Genomic DNA, 26,648 nt, shown 5'->3' on the forward strand with positions numbered 1-26,648 from the left:
AGTCAACCACTTAAGTATTTTATGTACAGATTTGGCAGATCTCCTCTGTGTTCAGAATCCTTTAATGGCTTTTTATTGCCTTAGCCTGGCAATCAGACTTCTCCATGCAGTTTGTGTCCTGTCTGTTTCTTGCCCCTGGGCACCTTCCTTGCCCATCTTTGTCCTGGCCATTTCTTACCTTGTGGTTCGTGCCCTGTATGCAGTCTGTACCTGGAACAGGAGGACTGCTTTCCTCCCGAAGCCTTGCCTTTCCCTCGGTTGGTGAATGTTTTCCCCATGTCTCTTGGGTTTAATATGGGCCCCTTATTTATGGGCTGGTGGCAAAGCGATTTCAGACTCAAAATCAGGAGGAGCTGGTATGAAATCCCAGCAATGAAACCCACTGCACTGCATGATGGCGGGTCTCCTCCCAATGCCTCCATTTCTTCAGGAGTAAATGAGAGGGCTCGACTCAACCTTGGTGATCCTGTGATACCGAGCTCTGTCTTGACACTTTCTTGCTCAGTGACATTAATGCCATGTGTTTGATTATCTGTGAAAACTTTTGATTCTTTTCTCAACTATTCCCTCTAGCAATTGTTTGAACTTTTCTGCCTGTATTTCTCTGCATAAAGCAATATGTTGAAAGCCCTGAATCTTTATCTCTCACCCTCATCTTTCTTTCCATCTGCCGGACTTTCCTCTTTGTGTTGACTGTCCCACAGTCAGGATGCTGCCTCTCACTTCTCTTTTTCACTCAGTTCTGTCATCCCGCCTAGGGCCTTCCCCTCCTTTCTCTTGTGGCCCCTCATACTGCCTCTACTGCAATAAGAAAACATCACCTGTGGAGCTTCTGCCATTTTGCAGTTTCTTTGTTGTTGTTGTTGTTGTTGTTGTTGTTGTTGTTGTTGTTGTTGTTGTTGTTGTTGTTGTTGTTGTTGTTGTTGTTGTTGTTGTTGTTTAACCCAAGTTGGGGTCTGTTTCCATTCATCTTTAAATCCTAGCACAGTGCCTGGAACTGTCAGGTCCTTAATAAATGCTTATGGATCTCATTAATAGAGACCTGCCCTCCTTTCTCCTCCCCTTCCAAATACTTCCCATGGCATCTTCAGAGAGCAGCCTACTGAGCTTCTTCATTCTTTTCCCTTAAGTTCTTCCAAGAAGTTCTCTCAGTGTGAGATTCTGCAGAATAGTGCAGAATCTCAGAACCATATATTACTGTTAATCTGTGAAGACCGAGTTAGCACCCTGGATACCTTAAAATCAGCAGGAGTCAGGATAAACAAAAGTCCTTGGTCTTTATTCTTGATCTTTAGGGATAGAAGTGAATGGAGTGGACACAGGATTTCTACGACCTTTCCTCACTTCCTCTACCTCTAAAAGTGACTCTGGGTAGTCTTACTCCACCCCCTAGTCCCTCCTACAATTCTGTATAAACCAATAGAGTATTGGCCAACAGATAATTAGCCATAAGTGCTTGGTTGTCCACACTCAATGCATCAACTCAGAGTTTCAACCCTTTACATTAATCCAAGGGCACTATGCCAGTGTAACTTTGAACTAGCTAGCCATTTTCCTTGCTCTTGAGGCTAGTTCATCACCTTTTCCAAGTCATACATTTTCCAGATGAAGTATTTTATACCACTTGTTATATACAACCATCTTTTATTCAAATTGATAGATGAGAAAACATTTATCCAGCTCCGACTTTGTTCTAGACATGGTGCCAAATACCATTGCAAACTCAAGTAGCTAATAGGACAGAAAATAATAACTCTTTTGGACTTGGACCCCTTCAACAGTCTAGTGAAACCTATGGACATATCAGAACAATGTTTTTATAGAATGAAATACATGAGATTACAAAGGAAACCAATTACATTGAGAGATGGATATCAAAATACTGAAAACCAAAACAAGACAAAAAAATTCACAGACCCCGGGTCTTGTAATAAAGGGAGGCAGCAGCAACAGATGGCCAGAGAAGGGAATTTTGTGGCAGAAATTCACCTGAATAATGAGTGGAACCCTAGGCAGCTGGGGCAATGCAGCACTATCTTGCAGGGTGTTTTCACAGCAAGAGATAGGAATGGGGAGGAGCGACTTGTAGTGGGGGCGGTAGAGGGGGTCCAGAGTGACAGGGCCTGGGCAAGTGTTGGTTTCTTGGTAGAGGCCAAAGGAATGGGAGCCATCGCCTTAACCTGACAGACGCAGCTGATAGCTATCTCCCCGGGGGTGAGCGCTAGGGCTGAGTCTGGACCAGGGGGCGCTTTCAGGGGATGAGGGGGGATGGTAGGATAGCTGTCCAGGTAGGACTTGGTTTGCCTTTAGTTAAAAAAAATACTGATCTGCATCTCACTCATGTGGTGGTTTTATATAGGACTCTTTCTTAAATAAGGAAATCAGTTAAGGCACACCTCTTGCCCTCACCCAGTAATAATGGTTTATCTCATTCTCACAGCAGCCTTTTGGCCTTGTTGGTTACCTTCATGTTTCATTTGGTCTTTATAGCCATCCTTGGAGGTAAATGCTATTATTTCCCTGTTGTATATAGATGAGTACATTGAGGTGTAAAGGTTAAATGTTGTTCAGGGTCACACAGATAGGAAATTTTGATGTTGAATTTGATCTGGATTTCTTGCCACCTGATTCAGCACTCTAGCCACTTCACACCCTGTCCAGGCAAATCAAACCCTAGCTTTTGCTAGAGATCGATTTCCCCCCCCCCCCCCCCCCCATCAAAAATGGAACTTTGGGAAGGAAGTGAGGAGGAGCCAACCTGTCTCTCTGCCTGGCCTCTGTGCTTGCGGTACTCTTCTTGCTTTCTGCTGGCTTCTGGCTAAAATCCCGTCTGCCTGATCCCTAAGATGTTTGTGCCTTCCCTGCTTGAATGTCCCATATAACACAGGAAGGACTTCTTTTTTTGGCCTTTCTTTATATACTTAGTGCTTAATTGTGCCGGGTACACAGTGGGTGCTTATAAATGCTTGTTGATTGATGACTATGGCATAAAAAGAAAAAGATAAAATAGTCCTTAATAGGCTTGTGTTGGAAGACATAAACTGGTATCTCAGAACTGAGTTTGGTTAAAATACTGCTCCTTAACAGGATTTTGTGTGGTGGTATCAAGTTAGAAATGTATTCAATTAAGCATTCCACAATGATATTGATTACCTGGCAATGTAGGAAAAGTCCCCTTTTGCAGTGTTTGCCATCTCCCCCTTCCCCATTACACTAAACATATATTTGACAGAAAATATGAAAATTGCCCCCAAAATTATTTCCTGCTAGAAATATAGAGAACGGTGTTTGTATTGGTTTTTATAGGACTCACTAGCACATTTCTTTTTTGTATGAATACTTTTTCCTAGAGAATTTGTTTAAATAGCATCTAGTGAATAAGTGTGTCTAGCCTTCAGTAATAATTTTTTTCATGGTGATACTTGGTTCTTTGCCTTAGAATTTCCTTCATTATGAGATTAACTGTTACTTGGGGGAAGAAAGCAACAATTAATTACCTTTGTGAATTTAGCTCTGAAATTGGCTATTTCTTTTGGGTGTAATTTGACTACCACTACCATCAGCCCCTGATTTGTGCACTTGCACAGTAGGAGAGAGCCCACCTAAATGATCGATTGATTGCCTTGGATTCTGATGACCTTTTCTGATTTCTGATTGAGTCAGTAAATTAGAAATTTCCTTGGGTTTTCCCTTATAGAATTTTACTGAATTCATATGAATGTAGGGAAAAGGAGTCAGAAGGTAGATAGCTAGGTGGCACAGTGGCTACAGCAGTAGGTCTGGAGAGGGAGTGGCAAACTCCAGTCTCTGCCAAGAAAACCTCTTAAGGGGTCATGAAGATTTGGACATAATTGAACAGCAAGATTTTAAAGTGTAAAATAGCATCCTTTATTTCCATGAACATAAAACACAACTTGAATTCTTAGTTCTTCTAAATACAAAGGTTTTTTTTTTTTTTTAAACTTTATTCATACAGATCAGACATTTAGAAATAAGTTTATGTAACATACATTATTTATGTTTTTAGTTACAAACAGAATCATAAGATGATTTACTTGGGGAGAATGTTTTTGATGGTTGGAGTTGACAGTTTCTACCTAAACTTAGAGCATCAGAATCTCTTTGTAATTGCTTCTTGATATTGGATTGTGAGTAAATGTTTTTCTTTTTTAAAGTACTTTCTATGACTGAGAGATGTGTGGCTTGATTCAGGAAAGAAGCACTGACATTTTATTTCTTTTTGGTTATACAGCAGATATAATTTCTACAGTAGAATTTAACCATTCTGGAGAATTGCTAGCAACAGGAGATAAAGGAGGTAGAGTCGTCATCTTCCAACAGGAGCAGGAGGTGAGTCCTTCAAGTTTGACCTTGAATCCCCTGGATTAGAGCTGTTACCAGTAGATCCACTTAGATCTATTGGCAAGAGATTTGTCTGAAAGAGCAAATAACACCATTAACAATATCACAGGATGCCTTAAGATTTGCAAAGCCCTTTGTATAGATTGAATCCTTTGCTCTGTTTGGCCTAGACCAAACATTTCAAGCAGGTGGCTTAGCATTTTTGTCTACCGTTGCTTTTTAAATTATTTTGTTTTTAGAATTATCTTAGGAAAATTGACTAGAAGAACTATGTTGTTTGAACCCCTCTTCTTGAGGCCTTCCCTCATGGAAATTGTCAGCCTCTTCTATGATCTGCTTTAAGGAAGCTGCAGATTAAATTAAAAGGGCTGCCTCTTTTAGTGCTGTCTGAGCATTTTAAACTGCCCATTGACTACCAGTGTTGTAAGTACCTATTGCTTGGTATTTGTACTTGGGAAAAAATGGAGCATTTAAATTGGATTCTGTTTCTTTTACTAATTCTGGCACAACTCAGAACCATTTTTGCCAATATTTTTCTTAAAGTAGAGTTTGATATTAGACCATTCTTCAATTTTGGTATTATATATTAAATTCATTATATGTTGTGACTGAAAGATGTGGATAGAATGTGCAATGCTTAATAGATTTGGGGTTTTCTGACAAGATTTCCCACTGAAATGTTGCATATACTTAGTTGAATTCACCTTCTTTTCCCCTTGATCCTGTCCTCCCCATTTGCAGACCAGAAGTAAAGCTTGGCCAGTTTATTAAGCCCTATATTGACACAACCCCAAGGTCCCTGGGTGTTCTCTCTTGCTGGTCCAACTCTAATGTTGGAGGTTCTTAATTAGGTGGTCTTGATTAAGTTGGACAAGGGTTAATTGAAAGTTGCTAGAATCTGATTCAGTTAAAATTCTAGAGTAGAGGTTTTAAAGGCTTGGGAAATTCCTTATGGAAATCAAGAACGTGGTAATAATACTACTACTTTGCACTTCTATAGCGCCTTTGACCTGAGGATCTCAAAGTGCTTTACAAACACTAATGAATTAATCCTCACAACACCCCAGTGAGGTAGGTAACTCCATGTTAAAAGAAATGATTGATAGTGTTTGATTAGATACACAAAACACCAAGGATGTTTAATAATTTTCTTTTGAATTGGCCTTGGCAGAAGAAAAGAAAAAGAATTTTATTTGGGCTAGTATCTAGGGGCTGATTTTTAATTTAATTTTTTTACCCCTCTCTTTCTGTGCGTTGAGTTTCAAATTAGTTGAAATCTTGAGACTAAGTATAATTAATGATGTTTTCCTCTTGTTCATTTTGTTATTTTTCTCTTAAGAATCCTGTATCACTGGATAACACAGGCTTATGAGTTTAAAAGAAGTTTAAATGACGGTCTTGTGTTTGTCTTTAAAAATAAGTAGCTAATTATAAGCTTGGGTAGAAGATTTTCATTTTCACATCAAAATGAGGTCATTTTCACATGTGGAAGAAATTGTAACAAAGGTTTCTTAGAATTTAGTGAAATGTTGCTTCTTTTAAAAGAATGGGTTAAATTTTAAAATTACGATTAATTCTATTTGCACAAGTCTGCTATACTGAAATTAAGATGCATTGGCATTTTTATAAGACCTTGGAATATTTAAGAAAAAAATCAGAATATTATGTAAAAGAAGTTGTTTATTTTGTGTTTTTCTAGACCTCTTTCTGTTCAAATATTGTAAAGAGATACTATGATAGGCACTCAGATCAAAAGAAAGAATCCAAATCACCATTTTCTGCAAGAGAGTTCCATTGGTGGAGATTAACTCACACTAGACTTAATTGTGAATATACATTTGTCTGTTTGAAAAAATGATAGTTAAAAAACATTGGTTACACTTGACTATATCTCTCTGCTCTGAAATCTCACTGCTTATGTTTGTCACCTCAGGTAGATTTTAAGTCATGATTTTCCAGGGGAACTTCTGTAGTCCTGGAATCATGTTTTTTTCTTCTTTGCTTGTGTGACCCGTAGACAAGGACCTTGTACTCTTTGCATGGACTCCAAGATGGTTCTCTGAATACTCTGTTGTGTTCTAGTGAAGAATGGCATACCATTTCAAATGACAAAGGAATGAAAATCCCTTTTTAACAAAGATCTTATTTGAAAATAAATCATATAATCAAACCTATTTTTTACTTGGCTTGCAGTATAAACTGGCTGTTTTAAGACAAAAATGGCAGAATATCTCCAAATTATCAACTGAATATAGTTTGTTATAAGTGTCCATGGTAGTTCCTTCCCCTTTGAGGGTTCTCCTCACTTCTATTACTTTGTGAAACAAATATATATCTTGTGTTAAGGATTAATAGACTGATTATAATAACTTTTTTACTGTCACCTTGAAAAAATTCAGCTCTCTGATAACTCCCCCAAAACAAACAAACAAACAAACCCATTTTTCTCCTTACACCAGCCTCTCAACCTTTGATTTAATATTGGGAATTGGGATTCTCATTACTAAGTATTTTGTTTTCTGTTCAGGCTCTCCTTAAATTTATGTCCTTTAGACAGTGTGAACTTCAACTGTAAGTTCCCCATTCTTCAACATATTCCAAGAGAGCCTTGGAAGATCTTCTATAAAAGATGGTGGAAAAGCAATCCTTGCAAGAGAATTCAAACTAGATTTGTAGATGATTTCTAAGGCCCCTTTCTCTTCTGCTATAATGAAATGATTTCAGTCTCCCAGAAGAGAAACCATAGTTTTTGGTGCCTTCCATCACCCCAGATAAGATATTTGAAGTTGTTGAATTCCCTTGTCTAGCCTAAAGGAGATTCTGATCCCCTGAATCTTCCATTCATCTTTTTACAAGGTAGGGCTTCCTTCTACCTGACCAAAAGATGTTGTTCAGATAATTATTTATCAAATGTTCTTTTTTAACCTGTTTTCCCCTAAAGTGATTTGGAGGAAAACCTATTTTCTACAGAGTCAGTCTCTACGATCAAATCTAGTCTCTGATTCTCCCTTGGTGACTTTGGAGGTCAAATAAACTGACCTTGAAGACTTCATATGTTATTGTTCAGTCATTTCTGACTCTTTGTGACCCCATTTGGGGTTTTCTTGGCAAAGAAAACTAGTTTTCCCTTTTTGATTTGCTCTTCTCAGGTCATTTGATAGATGAGGAAACTGAGGCAAAAAGCATGAAGGGATGGGTCCACTTATCAGATAGCTAGTGAGTGTCTTGAGATTTGTATTTGGGAAGATGAGGGGTAGGGGGAGCGGACCTGATGCCCTAGTACTGGAGTTCATAAGTAAGAAGTCCTGCCAGAGGGTGATCAAAATCCTCTTGCAGATCTACACAGAATAGGGCACACTTGCATTCATCTCTTCTATAGAAAGTCACTAATATTCTCCCAAGAACCACGATGGCTGTCATTGGATTCATTCCTGACAAACTGATGACAGACTGATGGCTCCCTTTCCCTCATCCTGGCCACCCCATTCTTCTATAGGCTGCTTACCCTATACTGCAGTGGTCTTCAAACTTTTAAAATAGAGGCCAGTTCACTGTCCCTCAGACTATTAGAGAGCCAGACTATAGTAAAAACAAAAACTCACACTGTCTCTGCCCCTTAGCCCATTTGCCATAACCTTGCAGGCCACATAAATGTCCCCAGCAGGCCGCATCTGGCCCGCGGGCCGTAGTTTGAGACCCCCTGCTGCACTGGATCCACTTCAGGCCGTGGTCACCCACCCTCCAGTGCAGAGACCAGAAATGTGTGATAAAGAAAGGATTGAGGAGAGGAGGGCGACTGGCAGGATCAAAGACTGAAGAGAAGAATGACCATTGAACTGCCTCTGGATTGGGCAGTGAGGGCTCCCCCTCCCCAGGACTGTCCCACCAGCTCCCATGGATTCAATGAGCCTTTCTATGCTGATGATCCTCAGGTTCTTTATCTTCCCTAGACACCTTAAACTCAATCGGTGCAGAACTGTTGCCTATCTCTTCCCTTCTCTTTGCCCCCCTCAGGCTTCCTCTTTGTTTGCTAGCATGCCAGCTCACCCTGTCACTATGGAGGATGCCAGCATGTTCCTACTCGGGCAGGTTGGACACGGAGGTGTTCTTGATGGCTCTCTCTCTGCCACTGGATTCAGTCTGGCTTTTATCTTCCTCACATCTCTGACCTGGGCCCACTTCTTTCTTCTGACACTGCCGCCATCCTGGTTTAAGCCAGACTCTTGTAATAGTTGGTCTTCTTTCCTCTTAACATGATACTCTTCTCTCCCAAACATTTTTCCTGGCTCATTCCCCCATGACTAGAATAGTTTCCCTCCTCTCCACCTTGTAACTTTCTGCCAAATTCCACCTTCGGTAAGAAGCCTATCCTAAGCTAGTACCTCCCCTGGGAGATAACCTCTGACCTATCCGGTCTGTAGTTTGTTTGAATAGTCTGTGTGTTATCTTGGTCCTTTCCCCCTGCAGAGGGTGAGCACCCTGAGGAAAGTGTCTTTTGCATTCCTTTTTACCCCCAGTACTTAGCAGTAACTGGCACTTAGTGCAGGTGCTTCTCAAAACTCAAGTGCCAGCTCCTCCTGTCCTATTTATATATTAACACAGATATGGTTATTTAATAGTTCCTGCCTTTTCTGTAAGTCTTCATTTATCTGGCATCCTTGGATAATGAATTTTCCAGGAGATTGAAGTTTAGTCTATTAAATGCCAATCTGTTGTTTTTAAACCATTTTTGTGATCATAAAATATTTATAATATTTATAACCTCTTCTCAATGACTGTCACAATAACGTTTACTCCATAAAATGCAAGCGTCTTCTAAAGCAGCTCTAGAGTCTAACATGTCTCCAAAACTCGTTTTACTTTTCTACTTGGATTCTATTATGGTCAGAAAAATGAGCCACAATTGAGAATTTTGCATTTGATAAGAGATTCTAGAAAGTCCTGAAGGTTCAAACTTTGCAGGGTTGTGACAACTGCTTGGGTACTTAACCCAATATGAAGATGAAATGTTTTGTTATAAGTAATCTAGATAAGATATATGCCAGATTATCAGACATTTTTTTACATAGGGTATTATTCAGCTCTCCAAACTTGCATTCCTGCTTCTCTGCTATTTCTCTAGGAACTTGCTTCATTCATCTTGTCTTGGCTGATTGTTGCTTGAGACTTTTCTCTCTTATACCACCCTGATTGCTGCCTCCCCACCAAAGCTGTTCTTTTCCTTATTTGGTGCACACTAAGATAAGTTAACATTTTATGTGTACATAGATGTATTTAAACATTTCTGATTTTCAGAGCTAACTTAGGAACCTAAAAACTACTTTCAACATTAGAACTGTGGACCCATTTGTTTTGGAAACACAAACTCTCCCAGAAATTGTAAGCTACCTATGCTAGTTATTTTCTTTTTCTTCCACATATTTTATTTAGCATTTTGTGTTTTCACTGTGTATCACTTTTAAAAATGCTTTCTTATGTTGTTTTATTTCTGGTGTTGCCTCTCCCAATTAGCTTCATTACCTTGTTCAAATGTCGACCAGGACTGATTTTTGTTATGCCATAGCAATTAAAATAATAGCAAATACAAAATAGACATGTGATAAATAACCCACCAGTAAAACAATTCGGAATATGATGATTGATTCAGAAGGCACTTCAGAACAGGCTCAGGAGGCGGAATCTTTATCATCATTGGCAGTTAGCATTGTATTGACAAAAAGCAGAAGAGTTCCATTTCCATTTATGTGCAGAGACCTCAGTGCAATAATAATAACAACTCATGTACTTGAGGTTTATTAAAAACATGCTGTCTCATTTGATCCTCACAGCAACCTGCTTTATGGGCGAATAAACAGGGTAAGAGCTGAAGTGACCTGGCCCAGTGGCAGCTGGGCAAATGGAGGAATTAAGTTAAGATTGGAACCCAGTCCTTTCCTGACTCCTTGTCCAGCAACAAAGCTGGTTGATGGTTTCTTCTCAGCCTCCAGGCTTCTCAAGCCATGAAGCACTCTCTGCCAGCTCCAAGCCCCTTGCTCATTAGCTGTGCCCTGTCTCCTGACAGAGGATCCCCCAGACTTTGCCCTAAGCGCAGCCTGTGGTTGTGCCCATTGTTCCTTGGCCCAAATATGCTGCCTTCTTTGCCTTTGCCCCTTCTGTCTCCTAGCCTCCACGTGGTTCTGGTTCTCCTCTCCTTTGCCTAAATGACAGAATGTCCTCTCTTCCTCCATGCTGCTGTCAGAGTAGCTTCTTCAGCCCTTCTTTGGGGATTCCTGCGCTCAGCCCTTCCTGCTGGCTTTGCAGGAGGCAGCAGAGGCCACCTTGGGCACTCAGCCCTATGTTCTCCTCTATATTGCTTCTTAATTGTATGGGTGCTCGGTCAGAGCCATGTTTCCTTTGTATTTATACTCAAGCCTGGCACCCAGCTTCTTGATACCCTGTATTCTTAGCCTTATTAAGTCTTATTATTACATTTTCTGGCTATCTGCTGAGAGTTAATGGTGAGAGGTGCACAGGGCTGCTGCTGGTCAGCCTGGGAGATGCCCCAGGTGTTCTTGGGGGGGTAGGGAGAGGACACTTGGTCAGACAGGGGCCTTCCCAGGGAGGAAGCTGCCAGGTTCTGCCTCAGGGAGCCTCTCTGTGAGAGTCCGCAGCCTACTGATGGCCTTCCCCTTTATCTTCACTCCCACTTGGTGTTAAATGCACCCCAAATTTAATTTTGTTGATGAATTTTTCTTTGCAAGCTCATGAGGAAGGAAGATGTAATGGATTTTTTTTACTAGCACCACCTAGTGGCTGCTTCGCAGAATTAATATTTAAATTTTTTTTACAGTGTTTTGGGTGGTGGATTTTTACCTAAAACAAAGACTGTTTTGTGATTAAAGAGAAGGAAAGTTATTAAGTTTTATTTATATTCTATTTGGTAGGATTTTAGTTGGATTATGTTGCCTTTCATTAGTCTAACCTTTAAAAAAAAATTTTTCCCCCAAGATAAAGGCATAAGACTTTGATCTTAAATTCATATGCTTAAAATTCTCACTTTGGTCTGTTTGTAAGACTAAACTCGGGCTAAACTGGTTAAAAATAATACCAAGTCATCACTTCATGTAAACATGCTAAAATGTGTTATTCATTATTGGAAACACCGAAAAGGGCAGACATTAGTTCACTCTTAGAATTGTGAATAGAAATAAATTGTGGTGAGTCAGTGAAGTATATGAAGATTAAAGGTAAATATATGTAGGAATAATTCTTATAAATTGATTCAGAATGAAATATGCAAAGCCAAATGATCCGTATACACTGAGTACAAAAATCATCCGAGCTCTGGTTTTAAAACTGCTGGCATTGTTAGGACTGGACTTTCACAGCAAAAGAATATGGTCTCTTTCTTCTCTCCCACCCTCCCCCCCTTTATTTTTTAAACAGTTGAGAGGTTTTTGTTTTGTTTTGTTTTGTTTTGTTTTGTTTTGTTTTGTTTGCATTACATTTTAAAAAGGATTTTCTTAAGTGTTGGGAAGTCTCCATTATATCAAAAGAAAATACAGTAGTCCTGAATATGAGAAATCCTCTTTATTAGGGAGCATCACAAGCAGTATTGGACTTAGTAGACAAGTCCTTCCAGGGAGGTTAAGTGATTTCATCAGATCATTTTGCTAGTGAGGGTCACAGCTCAAGTCTTCTTGACCAAGTTTCTTGCTGTTATTCCAGGTGTGGACTCTTACCACAATTAAAAAAAAAAAAGAGATTTTTATGATATATTGTTTGCATTTCAGTATTCACATAAAGTATATGTGTAAATGTCTTTTCATTTATATGTGTTATTTGAAATTAAAAGAAAAAAAAACAAGCTGGTTTAGTGGCAAGAGTGTAGTCTCCCTGTCCAATATTTAGTAGACAGTCAATCTTCTTAAGCTGATAGATAACTCATGGACATATAATGTTGTGAGGCTCAAGTTATATTTTCATTGAACCATTTGTGCTTCATATGTGTTCACTGCTGTCAGAATCATCTAGTTATTAGATGGCTGAATAAATAATTTCTTCCTTTGAGCATTTATCAACAGCTGATTTTGAATAACATGATGCAATAATCTATGGCAGTAACTTAGTGTACTATCCTTTTAAATTAACTGAGAATGAAAAAAGTAATATCCATCTTGTTTGAATGATTATGCATATAAAGTGAGCACTTTAAATTATCATAGTTATTGATTAAGAAAGAAAGCTGATGGATAATTTGAAATCCTGTTTGGCTGCTAGGTCTTTCTTCACTAATATTAATTGCATCAGACATATTTCTCAGCAGTTGTGAGGAAGCCTTTCTAGTTGTGCAATAAATAGTCTAAAGGCAGACACATGGAAAAGTGACCAAAAGAATAAAAATAAATCTCATACCAGATAGTTGGGGAATTGACTGTAAAATTGTCTGGAAATACTAGTATAAATCAATCTGTTCTGGATTGATTTACTCATTTCATTTTTGCTAGTTTAAGCAATAGCACATATAATGCCCAATTTCTCATCCAGGTTAAATATTCTATTTTAACTAAAAGTGTCATTTTTTTTTTTAATGCAGAATGTAAAGGCAAAATTCAAGTATTTAAAGTATTTCCATTAAAATGAAAATTCTACGTATTCAAAACAAAAAACAAAACATTGTCCCAGTATTGTGGTGCATGAGCATGTTTTGAAACCATTGTCTATTTGTTGAAACTTCTGTAGTTGAAAAAATACATTGAATTTACCTTGTAAAAGCTCCTCAGCAGAGTCACCAGAATCTTTGTTTGCATTTTAGAACAAAACCCAAACGCATAGCAGAGGAGAATACAATGTTTACAGCACCTTCCAGAGCCATGAACCTGAGTTTGACTACTTGAAAAGTTTAGAAATTGAAGAAAAGATCAACAAGATTAGGTGGTTGCCTCAGAAAAATGCTGCTCAATTTTTATTATCTACCAATGGTAAGCAAAACATTTCTTATATTGTCAGTTTGGGAGGAAAAAGGATGGAATCTTGGTTAAATATTCACTGTGGGCTAGGTACCATAAGTTTGGAAATTTGTGTGGCGGAGAAGCTGGGAAAGCTATCAGACATTTGATTTTGGCACAGACTTTTAGAATAACTTTGACTTTCTCTGTTTTCTTTCTTTCTTAAATCTTTCACTTCTTACTAAGTTGAGGCGAAGCCTCAAGATAATTTTTTTCTGTAACATAATTATTTTTTAAACAGTAGTAGTTTACCCATTAAATACAGTCTCTGCCTACAGGTAAGTAGTTGTTAAAAGTTCTCTCTCACTTTAGCATATCATACTTTTCACTCAGAATAATGATTGTCATATAGTATGTGTTTAATAAATTCTTGTTTGCTATGGCTAGACAATCATATGTAAAGAGCCCTTGTTTTAATCACCCTATTTATGAGTGTGTGTGTGTGTGTGTGTGTGTGTGTGTGTGTGTGTGTGTGTGTGTGTGCACACCCGGTCCTCAAACTTTTTAATTAGGGGGCCAGTTCAGTGTCCCTTAGACTGTTGGAGATCCGTACTATAGTAAAAACAAAAACTCACACTGTCTCCGCCCCCTCAGCCCATTTGCCATAACCCAGCGAGTCTCATAAATGTCGTCTGTGGGATGTAGTTTGAGAACCCCTGGTTGTATACACATTGATATATATGTGTATATATACATATATATATACACACACCCACCTATCAATGGGCTGCCCCAATGGTGCACAAAAAGGAGCTTATTATTACTCTGATCTATGAGAGAACTGATATCTTCCCAAATAGTCCTATGTGAACATTGTTCCTGTGTGTGTGTAAAAATAAACTTTTTGTTCAACATTTTCAGGGAAAGTTGAGAAAGATTGTTTCTGAGATTTCTATGGGACCTTCTTTCAAAATGTCCAGATGAGCTGTTTGATTTAAGTTTGGAAAAGGAAATGGCAGGACTGCATATTGTCTCCTTAGTTAATTTATATGCAAAATGCATCTTGTGAAATGCAGGCCTGGATGAATAAAAGCCAGAATTAAAATTGTTGGCATAAATTTCAACAATCTCAAGTGTGCAGGTGTTACCATTTTGGAGTTAAGAGGCCTCTTGATGAGAGTGGAAGACAAAGGTGTAAAGCTGGCTTGAAGCTTCACGTTTTAAAAAGAAAACAAACCTTAAAAGCTGGGCATTTGGTCCCACCACTTCCTGGCAAATAAAGGGAGAAGAGATGGAAGCAGTGTCAGATTTTATATTCTTGGGCTCAAAGATCAATGCACACAGCATGCAGTGACTGCAGCCACGAAATTAAATGGCGGTTGCTCCTAGAAGGAAAGCTCTGACAAATCTGACAGTGGATTAAAAAGCAGAGTCCAAGGTCCTTATAGTTGAAGCTGTGGGTTTTCTAGTAGCAATGTATGTTTGTAAGAGAAGAGTTTGTAAGGTAAGCTGAGGAATTGATGCTTTTGAATTGTGGTACTGGAGAAGATTTGAGAGTCTTAGATAGGAAGGAGAGCAAATCACTCAGTACTTAAATTAATTCAGATTGGAAGGCCAAATGCTGAAGTTTAAATTCTTTGGTCCCATAATGAGAAGCTGGGGATTCATTGAAAAAGATCTTGATGAGAGAGCAGATTGATTGAAGGCAAAAGGAAAAGGGGTTGGTAGGATAAAATGGATAGAAAATATCATGGAAATGAGCAACTTTGAGAAATGTTGCAGAACAGAAGAGTTGGACACGACTAAATGACTGAAGAAAATCAACAAAAGGGATTTTTCAGGAAGAACCAAAAAAGTTTGATGTTGACTAGGGGAAATGCACTAGGGAAATTGCAGGAAATGATGTGCACAAAAGCAGAATGTATAAGAGCAGAGGAATCAAACTTGAGGACTCAAATGTACTTGGGAAATATTTAGCAAAATAGATAAAACATTGATAATATTATGTGTGCTTTTCTAAGTAATTTTGTGCCTTCAGGGATTTTTGTAGGGCCTTCATTTCTGTTGGTATTCAACAACAGTTGTATTAGAGGCTTCTCTTCTGTAGTGATTCTTATTCCCACTTTTTTCATTGTGCATATGCTCCAAATCTTAGGCTTTGTGTTTCTCTGTATTTTTAAAACAGAAAATGTCTCCTTAAACCTAATCAGTATCTTTTCCCTATATGTTTAGAAGATTTGGAAAAAGTGTTCAGAAAGATGCTATCTATGAAATTAAGCTGAGAAAACACTTCCCCCTCTCCTTTTTGTCCTTCATTCTTATAGTAATTGGTAGAATGCCAACTCTGGGTGGGACCTTAACATGTACTAGGCACAGAACCAGGGTGAAACTTCACCTAGCTGAGCTGCAGAGCACTGTGACTGATGCATGCTCCTGCAGATTCTTCATCTCAAATTGCTCCTTTTTGATTTCGGGACCTAGGCTCCGAGCTGCTGAGGACTAGGCAGCTTCTTTCACATTAGGTGGATAAGAACACCCCATTTCCCAGGAACAGGTTAATTAAATTTTAATAAGATTAAGTAAGAGGCAGCACTGAAGGATCATCAAAGCTGTATATTTTGAATTGGGCAAAGACAGTTTTTGTTTTGTTATTGTCCCAAAAAACCCCAAACACCCCAACTTAACCATTTTCCTTGTTTAAAAAAAAGTTTTTAGGAATATCTTAGAAGTTTATTTTAAAATTTTGTTTCAATTACATGTAAAAATGTATCTTTAACATTCTTTTTTTAAAATGTTGAATTCAAAGTTTTCTTTCTTCCTGCCCTCCCCTCGTGGAGAACACAAGCTGCTTTATGTTTTACATGTGCAGTCATACAAAACATTTTCACATTAGTCATGTTGTGCAATAATAGACACCCCCCCCCAAAAAAAAAAAAGTAAAAAATAGTATTCTTCAGTTTATATTTGGTTCTTTTTTGGAGATAGATAGCATTTTTTCATCATATGTGAAGTTTAAAAGGACTGCAGAAAGTCTTCTCTAGCATGTGGGATGTGTCCTACAAAACATTTATGGAAAGATGATGGGATGCTGGAATTTCGTGAAACTTGTAAAATTTTCAGCTCTTTCTTATCCTTCTATTGCCAATTTTATTGCATCAGAGCAAAGAAAGGACAGAGGTGAAGTGACTGACTTTGGGTAAGCATCTGAGTTGCCCCAAAATTGTTGAGTGTGCTGCACAACCAGTTCTGATTTCTTGACTTCCAAGAAACGGAAGATTCTATAAAGAGCTCAGGGAGGAGATGTCTAGTTATTGCTTATTGGGTGATATTGGTGGCTTGTGGATGGAGAAATTAAATTTAATAAGTAGACCAATAGTTTTGAAGGAATTAAGGAGATACTGATAGTTAGGACATTGAATACTGTGTGACAGATGTTTATTTTAAAATGTCTTTAGTGCTTTGTTGGTCATAAAATCGGTCTTACAAGAAAAGTAATTTTTTCTTTTCCTTCCCAGATAAAACAATAAAGTTATGGAAAATATCTGAAAGGGACAAAAGACCAGAGGGATATAATTTAAAAGAAGAAGATGGACGATATAGGGATCCTACAACAGTTACTACACTACGGGTAAGTATATTTTAGGTGTTGTATTAGTGGTCTTAGTTACCAGATAGATAATTCCAAAATGGAGGAAGAGGAAAAGAAAAGGAATGATATTCCAGATCTCAATAATTAGAGAAATCCAAATAACAGCTAGTCTTGAGTTCCATCTTGTCTACATCAAAGTCATCAAAATGACAAATGTTGGAAGGCCTGTGTGGAAATGGGCACATTGATGTCTTCTGGTTGGAGCTTTGAATTGGTTCAACTGTTACAGAAAGCAAATCCTGAAAGTCACTAAAAGTGCTTTGCCCCACTGTTTGTTTGACCCAGTGATAAAAGTGCTATGCCCCAAAGATATAAAAGAAAGGAATCCACATGCACAAGCATATTTGTAGCAGCTTGTTTCATGGTGGTATATAAGTGGAAACTAAGGAGGTTCCCATCAGTTGGCAAACTATCTGGACAAATTATTGCATGTGAATGCATTAGGTTATCATTGTATCCTAAGAAAAGTTGAAAGGGCTAGGAGTTCAAAGAAGCCTGGGAATAGTAACCTGTAAGGATTATAGAGGACCACTTGATAAAGGTGCTGCCCACCTCATGATCAAGAAGATGAAGCACAATGTGGCTGTGGTCATTATAGGAATTGATTTTGTTTAACTGTGTGTATTTTAGAGATTTTGTTTTTTCTCCCTCCCATCCTCAATTAGGAACATGAGATTAAAATCCTTAAAAGGATTTTATGTTTTTGTACCTGTTTGTTAGACTAAGAACCAGAGAGACTTATTTCTTTCCCCGTGGCTGCCATTTTGTTTGAACACAGCACACAAATCCAAATAAATTCAGACAAATCACATTCTCTCGTTAATCTGAAGAACAAATGATTGGTTTCCCCTTTTATAATTTATTGTTCCTTAAAACAAAGGCATACTCATTAAAGCATATACTTTATTTATTTAGCAAGTTACTACCAGCTGTATCCAGTGTGTTTTTGACTGAGTAGTAGTTTTTTTGGCTTTAATTGTTTTCCTCACTTGAACACTTGGAGTTGTTACATATTATTGTTTTCATTCTGTTTTCTTTGATTGAATTTTATTCATACAAGTCTTCCTGTACTTCTTTGAATGCTTCACTTTTTTCCCCACTAGTATTTCATGGCATTCTTATGTCGCTATTATGTCACATTACTTAATTGTTGGGCTCAGTATTTTTTCACTAATTTTTTTTTTTTTTTAAACTAGAAATAGCATGGCAACAAGTATTCATGTAGGTATCTGTGGGAGATGGGGTGACATCAACCTCCTTGTCAAATATAAAGCTAATTTTTTTTTCATTATCAGTAATCTTCAGTTCGTTAAACTGTGGGTCATGACCCTATATGGGGTTACATAACTGAATGTGGGGGTTGCAAAATTAGAATTCATTATCAGTAAATGTTTGGTTTGTGCACCTATTTTATTTACCTATATACATACCCTGGGTCATTTTAAAAGAGGTCACAAGTGGAAAAAGTTTAAGAAGCCTCAATTTATTTTACCTTAAATCATCTTTGATGTGTACAGCTTTAAGAATTTTTACTTTATCCATGACATATTGTGTGTGAGGTGACATTTTATATTCAAATATTTTGGACATTTGGATTATATTTTAGTATGTAGTATAAGATGTAGTCTGAGCCTATTTTCTTAAAAAATTGCTTTCTCATTTTTTCTAGCAATTTAATTTTGAATAAAAAGATTGACAGTGTTTTGTCTTTTTGCTTTACCCATGAATAGACTACGACATAGGTTTGCTTTGATGTCTTATTTCTTTACTTTCTTATTATTAGTCCAACTCTTTATGATTACTTTTAGGATTTTATTGGCCAAGATACTGCAGTGGTTTACTATTTCCTTCTGTAGTCTGTTTTACAGATGAGGGAAACTGAGACAAACACGTTTAGGTGACTTGCCCAGAATCTCTCTGCTTGTAAGTGTGTGAGGCTGAATTTCTTGGAATTTTCTTGGAAGATGAGTCTTCCTGACAAGGCCTAGTGCTCCACCTAGCTGCCCTGTCTAATCTTTGCGAGGGAACAACTTTTCAATTTTTTTATCTATTATCAAAGCCTTTAAGTTATTTTTGCTGTGTAATAGAATTGGGGATTTGATGATGGCCTCTTAATTCCTTCTAAAAATTGTTTCCCTTGATGTTTTAAAAGTTTTTCTTCCTCCGTATGAATTTAATTATTTTTGTCTTGATTCTTTGAAGTGTCTCCTTGTTAATTTGATTAGTACAGTATTAAAGCTATAAGTTTATTTAGATAGGGTCATCCTTTTTGGACATTTCTTTTGTTAGGAACATTAAGTTCTGGTCCCAGATCTGCAGCTCTTAATTGACATGGATGATTTTGGACAAACCCCTCCTCACTCATATCCTTGGAAGCTATTAGTACTTTCTCTTGAAAATATAAGGTTGGAGTACTATGGGAACCCTCGATTCTCTTGAATTTGTCATACAACAAACTAATTTGGCTGTAAATTATAAAAAAAGAGTCTGCAGCTCCTCCAATATGGATTAAATAATTATCTAAATTTCTTATTTATCTTGATTGAATCTTCTCCTGCTTTTTAAATATAGACTTATCTAGTGCTTAGAAAATAGTAAGTAATAACTTTGCTTTAATTTGTCTTCCTACAAGGTTAGTATAATGGGAATATTATGAAGTCTTGAAATTGTTTTTACTTTATAAATACTAATAATTTTCATTTATTTAATTGACAGGTGCCAGTATTTAGGCCCATGGATCTGATGGTTGAGGCGAGTCCAAGGAGAATATTTGCCAATGCTCATACATATCACATCAATTCTATCTCTATCAATAGTGATTATGAAACATATTTATCTGCAGATGATTTGCGGATTAATCTTTGGCACCTTGAAATTACAGACCGAAGTTTTAGTATCCATTTCAGTGTGGGATCTAATGGGAAATCATTTGGTAATAGATTTATTTTTTCTAATTCTCTTGAATATTGTTGTAATCACCCTTTTCTAACTATCTACTGCTTATTACAGTGTACTAGTACAGTATACTATATAATATATAATATACTATACAGTATGCTATATAAAGACTATACAAGTTTCTGGTTTATACAAAGAAGAGGGTTTTTTTTAAATGGTCTCGATCTCTGTCTCTCTGCGTGCATTTAAGATTGACCTAAATGTGTGCTGGAGGGGATTGCCTTTAACATTCCTTTACTGGGGTAATACTGGGATTTTTCTTCCCCCTCTTTTGGCTTTTTATGCTACTTAAGAATTGAAATTTGTGTTGATGATTTAACAGAAACAGTCTGTGTTTTTAAAAATAATTTAGAAATAAAGTAGTTAAGAAAAGAGCTTATGTGAAACAGTAAGACTACAGCATTATTAAGTTGAAATTCTTTAACAAAATGCTAACCAGATATTGTAGATATCAAGCCTGCCAACATGGAAGAGTTGACTGAGGTGATCACGGCGGCCGAGTTCCATCCCAACAGCTGTAATACATTTGTGTACAGCAGCAGTAAAGGGACAATTCGACTGTGTGATATGAGGGCCTCGGCCCTCTGTGACCGGCATTCTAAATGTAAGTCACATGAAGAGTTCATCCCTGACTGGCACCGCAGCAGGGCCCTCACATTGTCTGTCTCTTCTCTCTTGACTCAGTGCACGTGGGTCATTGGCACAATGCATTGTTTTCTGAACATTCACTTAGCGTCATGTAATACTGACCTTCCCATATTTCTTTGAGTTCTCTAGTCCTTCTCTTAGTGCCCACTGGCACATCATATGCATTTAATACAGGCTACTTGTCTTCCTATTTGTTATGTTTTCAGCCATACTTTAATAGTTGGGGCACATGTTTTGTTTATAATTTTTATCTTGTCATTAATAATACTGAAAATAATTGTTTTTTTATTGCTATTAGTTTCCTTGGGATGTGATTCAGTAGTGGAATCTCTGGGTCAAAGAGTGTAAAGAAGTTAGTAACTTTTATTATGTAATAAAAAATGATTCTCCCAAATGGTTGAACCAAAGCACAGCCCCATAACTAGTACGTTTGTGTGCCACATTTTTTTTTCAGTATGTTGACCATTGTTCAGAATCTTAACTTGGTAAGTGTGAGGTTATTTTTCTCTGATGATTTGCTAATCTTTAACAGTTTGGGGTGGTTATTGATAATCCATATTTCCCCATCTGAAGAAGATTTTTGTAATTTGCACATTGCACTTGGCTTCATAATTACAACATTTGGCCATCACATTAAATTTTGAGTTTTAAGAGTTTCTTCCTTTCCTTTTATGGTGTCATTTCCTTTGTTAGGAAGACTATCAGGATGCAAGAGGCCCTTGTAGCTACTGCACTAGAGGGAGATACTTTGCTAAGTCAGGCTAACATTAGGGCAGAGAGCTGTACCATATATGTTAGGGCCTTGGGCTCACAGCAGCTCTGGGTGGCCCTAGCCAAGTATCCAGCTCTCAGGGTCTCTGCCCTTTTCTTTTTAAATGTCTCAAGGTTGGACAGTATATTGTATGTTTTCATTAAAGCTTAGAATAGAAGAGAAGAGAGATCTCTTAATCTCAATTCTTTATTTGTGGAGGCATCTCCATGTTCAGCTGATCTGCCTTAAGAAACGGTGCCCCTAAACCACTTTTTGTACCTTTACCACTTGAATGTGACACTGCATTAAATTCAGTATAAAATGGCACTAATTTTTTAAGTCGATGCCAAGATAGCGGGGCCAGTGTCCTCAAAACTCGGGGATCCCTTGGAGTGCTGGAGGCGGCTTCAGACACTGGGGGTGCGAGGTTGGCAGAGATTGCCCTGAGTTTTCAGATGAAGTGGGGTAGAAAACGCCTATCTTTGGAGGGAGGGGGAGGCCTCGTGAAGCTGTCCAAGTGGGAGCCTTTTTTGTAGATGTAATCATGAGCAATTGTTACATTTTCTCCATCTGAATTTTTTGTGCCTTGCCCTTTTCTGTTTTTCCCTTTTAAGTGTTTGAGGAACCCGAAGATCCCAGTAACAGGTCCTTTTTCTCTGAAATTATTTCTTCCATTTCGGATGTCAAATTCAGCCATAGTGGTCGATATATGATGACTAGAGATTACCTGTCAGTAAAAATCTGGGATTTAAACATGGAAAACAGACCTGTGGAAACCTACCAGGTATTTATAGTTTACAGAAACTGTTGAACCTATAGGAGTGCCCTGGGCATGGGACTTTTCTTTGTGTGAGTGGATTTGATAGTGAGTGTTTTGGAGAACAAGATGGTTGTGTCCTTTCAGTCTGCCTTGGCCTGGGGCACCCTTCCTAAATGCTGTCTGGGGTTTGGCAGCTTATAGTCTGCTAGGTCAAGCAGTCTGGCAGTATCAGGCCAGAGGGAGGGCTGGGATCATGGTGGGTGATGAGCCTGTGAATGCTCTGGTTCAGTCCAGTGAACTTGGATGGGGTCAGTCCCTCCTATGTGCTAAGGCATGCTCTGGGATGCAGTGAATAAAGAGGCATGGCTTCTGCTCTCAGGTGGCTTTTAACCCACAAAAAGAGGTGATTCCTAGGCACCGGGCCAATGAAACCGGGGAGGGCCCAGGTCTGGGCGAGTGAGTCGAGTGGCCCCTTCCAGTGGGGGAAGGGGAAGGAGGCTGAGACAGGTGAGTCAGTCCTTGATAGCAAGATAGTGGGAAGATATGATGTGATGGATTTCTTCTGAGGGAAATATTAGTGGTTGGGTCAGGGCAATAGATGCAAAGTGGAACTCCCACTGGATCTGAGGAGAGGGAGGGGTGACAGGTGGAGCATCCTAGGTGAGATGTTCAGGGGCTGTGAGGAGTGCTGATGTAATGGACAATGATGCAGCCAGAGGCACAGCTGCAAAGGAAAAGATCAGCACCCACAGCAAATTTTTTAAAAGGATGCTCAGCTCTATTTCATTTTGTCAATGATTCTTGTCTTTTAATTGGGCTGCTACCTTTTATGTAGAACCTGTATAAGAAGCCCTCCCTAATTTTAAGAGAATTTATTAAACAAAGACCTTCATAAACCTTGGTTAGGCTCCAAGTACAGTGGCTTGAACATTGCTGAATTCATACATTGTACCATACTCTTAATCTCATTTAGATATCAATATAAAGGATTATCTTATTTTGTACTTTGGAAACATAACCCAGGTGGAACAATTCAGGTCCCCAGATGAGTCTTATTTTATCTGATTAATCAAATTGTCTGTTGATGATGAGTTACACACACATACAACCCGAATCATCTCATTCTAGCACGGCTCCTGGGGAATCTGAGTTTAAGAATTTCAATTTCCTAGGAATTTCAGAAGTGCTCATTCTTTTATTACATAGTTTTTCTTTTCAAGACTTGTCTTCAAGTAATAGGCAGATCCCATAAAGCAAAACAAATCTTGGGATTAATGGGGTTTTAGAGTACTAGTGAAGTTGTTAGGAGGAAAGCAGCATAATCTTGTCAGTCTGTTTATATAACAGCTAATATCTTTTGATCCTATCTTGGATTTTTTTTGTTTTTTTTTTTTTTTTTTTTTTTTTTTTTTTTTTTGCAAATTGGAGAAATTAAGGTTTCTTTATAGTTAGTTAATCTGTAGCAAATTGTAATGGACCTTTACATTTTTATTTTAAATTAAGTCAAGGCCCTTTATTTTATTTTCCTTTTGACCTAATGAGTCATGTTTTTAAATTTATAAAATAAGTAAAGTTATCAACACATTAAGAAAACCAAGGTCCCAGACCACTCCCACTCCAATCCCCTCAGCCCAGTGGACACAAGGAGCATCCCTCAAGGGATGAGGGAACTGCCATCATTACAGAACATTCTTTTGTCTGGAAGTGTCAAAGCTGGATTTTATATTGTCTCTTCACCAGTGATAAACTTGAGGGCCAGCTGTGGTTCATAAGTAATGCTGAAATATTGTTCTAGAAGAGTTTTTGGATCTTCTTATTTGTAGAGTATAAACTTTAATGATTTTCTCAGCTTCTACAAGTAAGCTTTAAAGTGTCATTAACTATTCTCTTCTTCCCTTTTCCTTTCCTTCCAGGTGCATGAATACCTCAGAAGTAAACTTTGCTCACTGTATGAGAATGACTGCATTTTTGACAAATTTGAGTGTTGTTGGAATGGATCAGACAGGTAATTAGTTTTAATTTGAATGGTCCATAAGATTGTGACCACTACTTGGGGAAGGGTTTTGGGTCACTCCAGGCCAAAGAAGAGATTACCATCCCAAGCTTCTCACTATACACTAAATGTGTAAAGTTTACAATATTTTTAATGATAGGAAAGACTTACACTTGTTTGGATGTAAGATTGACCTTGAGTGTTTAGTTTAATGAGGATTGTTCTGTGAATTGAATTCTAAAATGTGACAACATATGTGACTAACCAGTGCCACATTAGATGACCATTATTTTAATGCATTATTTCAAATGTCTTTTTTTACTTATTCTAGGATCCCATCAAAGTATCTGATTTTATGCCCCTTAATACAATAAAATAAAATATTTTAGGTATAAAAGTTTGGACTTTTCTGTTTAAGAAAATATCGTTGGCTAAAAAAAGAGCCAACAATCTTCTTTTACTTACTGGATTATCACATATGTGGATTAATTTGTGGCCATTTTGAACTAGGATAAAATTGCTCCTTTATTTCAATTATTCATTACTTTTGCGTTGTTTTACTAGAGGAAGAGCTTCTTTTGAGACCTTTCAAGTTTCTAGCAAAAAATTTATAATAATGACTGCCATGTGGTAGTCATTATTATATTAAGAGAGGGTTGTAGAGTACCTAATGTAAATTAGAAAGAGTTCTTTGTGCCCGTGCTAGTGCTGCGGGCCTGGGGAATCTCCTCAGTTGTCCTCCAAGTTCGAGCACCTGACAAGATTGATGTGAAGCAGTGTCCCCAGGGTGCTTGTTTCTGATCTATGACCACAGAAAGGTCCCTCTTCCCTCTTGTTTCCCAGGAGGCTTTAGGTACTCAGTGGGGATTAAGCAGAATGGCGTCTTATTAACTCAGGCCAAGTTGGAGAAAGGCAGCAGCAGTGCCTTGAACCAACTAGCTGTAAGATTTTAAGTCTCGTACTAATGCTGCAGAAAGCCATGCTGACTGAGAGTTTCAGAAATACTTATAGCTGAACCCCTCCTTAACCTTCTCCCCTATCCCTACCCCCACTAAAATATTTTAGCAGACTTCAAGGTTGTAAGATTTTGCTGCTCCCTGAACCATAGGTTACTGTAGGATTGCAAAGCATTCCTGGCTGGCTCCCTACAGCAGCTCTAGGACATAAAAGTACTCGAGGAATTATCTTCATCTTCCAGGACAGGATCTTGACTCTTTTCCCAGGACTTCATGGCCAGTGGGAAGGATCTGAACCTTCCATCCTACCTCTGCTTCCTTGGTCTTCATGAACTCTGATCTTTCCCAGTGTGGCTGCTCTTGCTTGTCTTTATTATTTTAAGAGGGTCCCATTTTTACTGTTCATTCTCTTTCAAAAGAAAAGAGTCAACTCTGAAACATTTTAATCAGATTACTCTTTGTCCCTGTTTATGGGAGCCTTGTTCTTTCATCTCTCACCCTTGTTGAATTGATTCTGGAGAGGAATTGCTTTAAAATGAACTTTTTATTAGGAAAACTGCATGTGTCTCAAATCTGTCTTCTTTTTTCCACTGGTATAACCACTACCCTTTAAGAAGTAAGCAAAACATTCACACGTTGGCTATATCTGAAAAGACAAATTTTGTTTTGTATCTTTAGTTGATAAACAATCTGGAAAAGGGGAACATCTGAAAGTGTGTGCTTTGATATTGATTTTGTGAAACTGTGGTGGATCATGGCATTTTATGCAATTTTCAATTCCTTGAAAACTTTCTTATAAATATTTTTCCACTAGTAGCATTTATTTTTCCAGTTACATATAAAAAGTTTTCAACATTCGTTTTTGTAAGATTTTGAATTTCAAATTTTTTTTCTCCCTCTCTTCTGCCCAGGATAACGACTACATATAGGTTAAACTTCTAAACATATTTCAGTATTTGTCATGCTGTACAAGAAAAATCAGATGAAAATGAGGGGGAAAAAGTTAACATAGTATGTTTCGCTCTACCTTCAATGCCCATTGTTCTTTTTCTAGATGTGAATGGCATTTTCCATCCTAAATCTGTTGGATTGTTAGATCATAGCATTGCTGAGAAGAGCCAGGTCTCCCATAATTCATCATCATGTAATCTTGCTGCTAAATTATTACATAAATTATTTCTTATCCTGCCTCATGTCATACAAGCCTTCCAGGTTTCTCTGAGCCTGTCATTATTTCTTCTGATGCCATAATATTCCATCCATGTACAGTCATTTGTTTGGTCATCACTCAGTTGATGGCCACCCTCTTCCTTTGCAATTTTTGGGATAACAAAAAATGTTGCTCCAAATATTTTTCTGCGTATTCTTTACTGCTTTTTGATTCTTCAGGGTATATACCATTTGCCTAAAAGTGCTAAGCCCAAGTCAGGTGAGAAGTTAGGTGGATCAGCTGGTTCCAACCCCTCTGGACTGGCCACACAGCTCAAATGCCAAATGGACACTTGCCAGAAACATGATTTTATGGAGAAAGCACACAGGGCAAGTGTTCACAGGAGAGTTCAGAAAAAGCGCTACAAGGACACCACAAGGTCTCTTAGTAACGCTAGAATCAATTGTAGGACACAGGAAATCCTGGCCCGGGAC

The 26,648-nt window shown here is 38.0% G+C and overlaps 1 protein-coding gene across 6 annotated transcripts in view; it reads left to right on the forward strand.

Annotated features, from left to right (window-relative positions):
• The window catches only part of PPP2R2A (protein phosphatase 2 regulatory subunit Balpha), a 106,729-nt gene that overhangs the window by 75,391 nt on the left and 4,690 nt on the right, over window positions 1–26,648 (forward strand). For 5 of the 6 annotated variants that reach the window (XM_074285437.1, XM_074285436.1, XM_074285439.1 and 2 more), the window contains 7 exons: window positions 4,253–4,350; window positions 13,157–13,322; window positions 16,805–16,917; window positions 19,654–19,831; window positions 20,336–20,500; window positions 21,910–22,079; window positions 23,969–24,060. In XM_074285437.1, the coding sequence (XP_074141538.1) occupies window positions 4,253–4,350; window positions 13,157–13,322; window positions 16,805–16,917; window positions 19,654–19,831; window positions 20,336–20,500; window positions 21,910–22,079; window positions 23,969–24,060 (982 nt within the window). Of the gene's footprint in view, window positions 1–4,252; window positions 4,351–5,385; window positions 5,434–13,156; window positions 13,323–16,804; window positions 16,918–19,653; window positions 19,832–20,335; window positions 20,501–21,909; window positions 22,080–23,968; window positions 24,061–26,648 lie in introns of those variants that run through there. The other variant, XM_074285441.1, reaches the window with a different exon arrangement.

Source organism: Sminthopsis crassicaudata, chromosome 2, assembly GCF_048593235.1.
Source record: "Sminthopsis crassicaudata isolate SCR6 chromosome 2, ASM4859323v1, whole genome shotgun sequence".
NCBI lineage: Eukaryota > Metazoa > Chordata > Mammalia > Dasyuromorphia > Dasyuridae > Sminthopsis > Sminthopsis crassicaudata.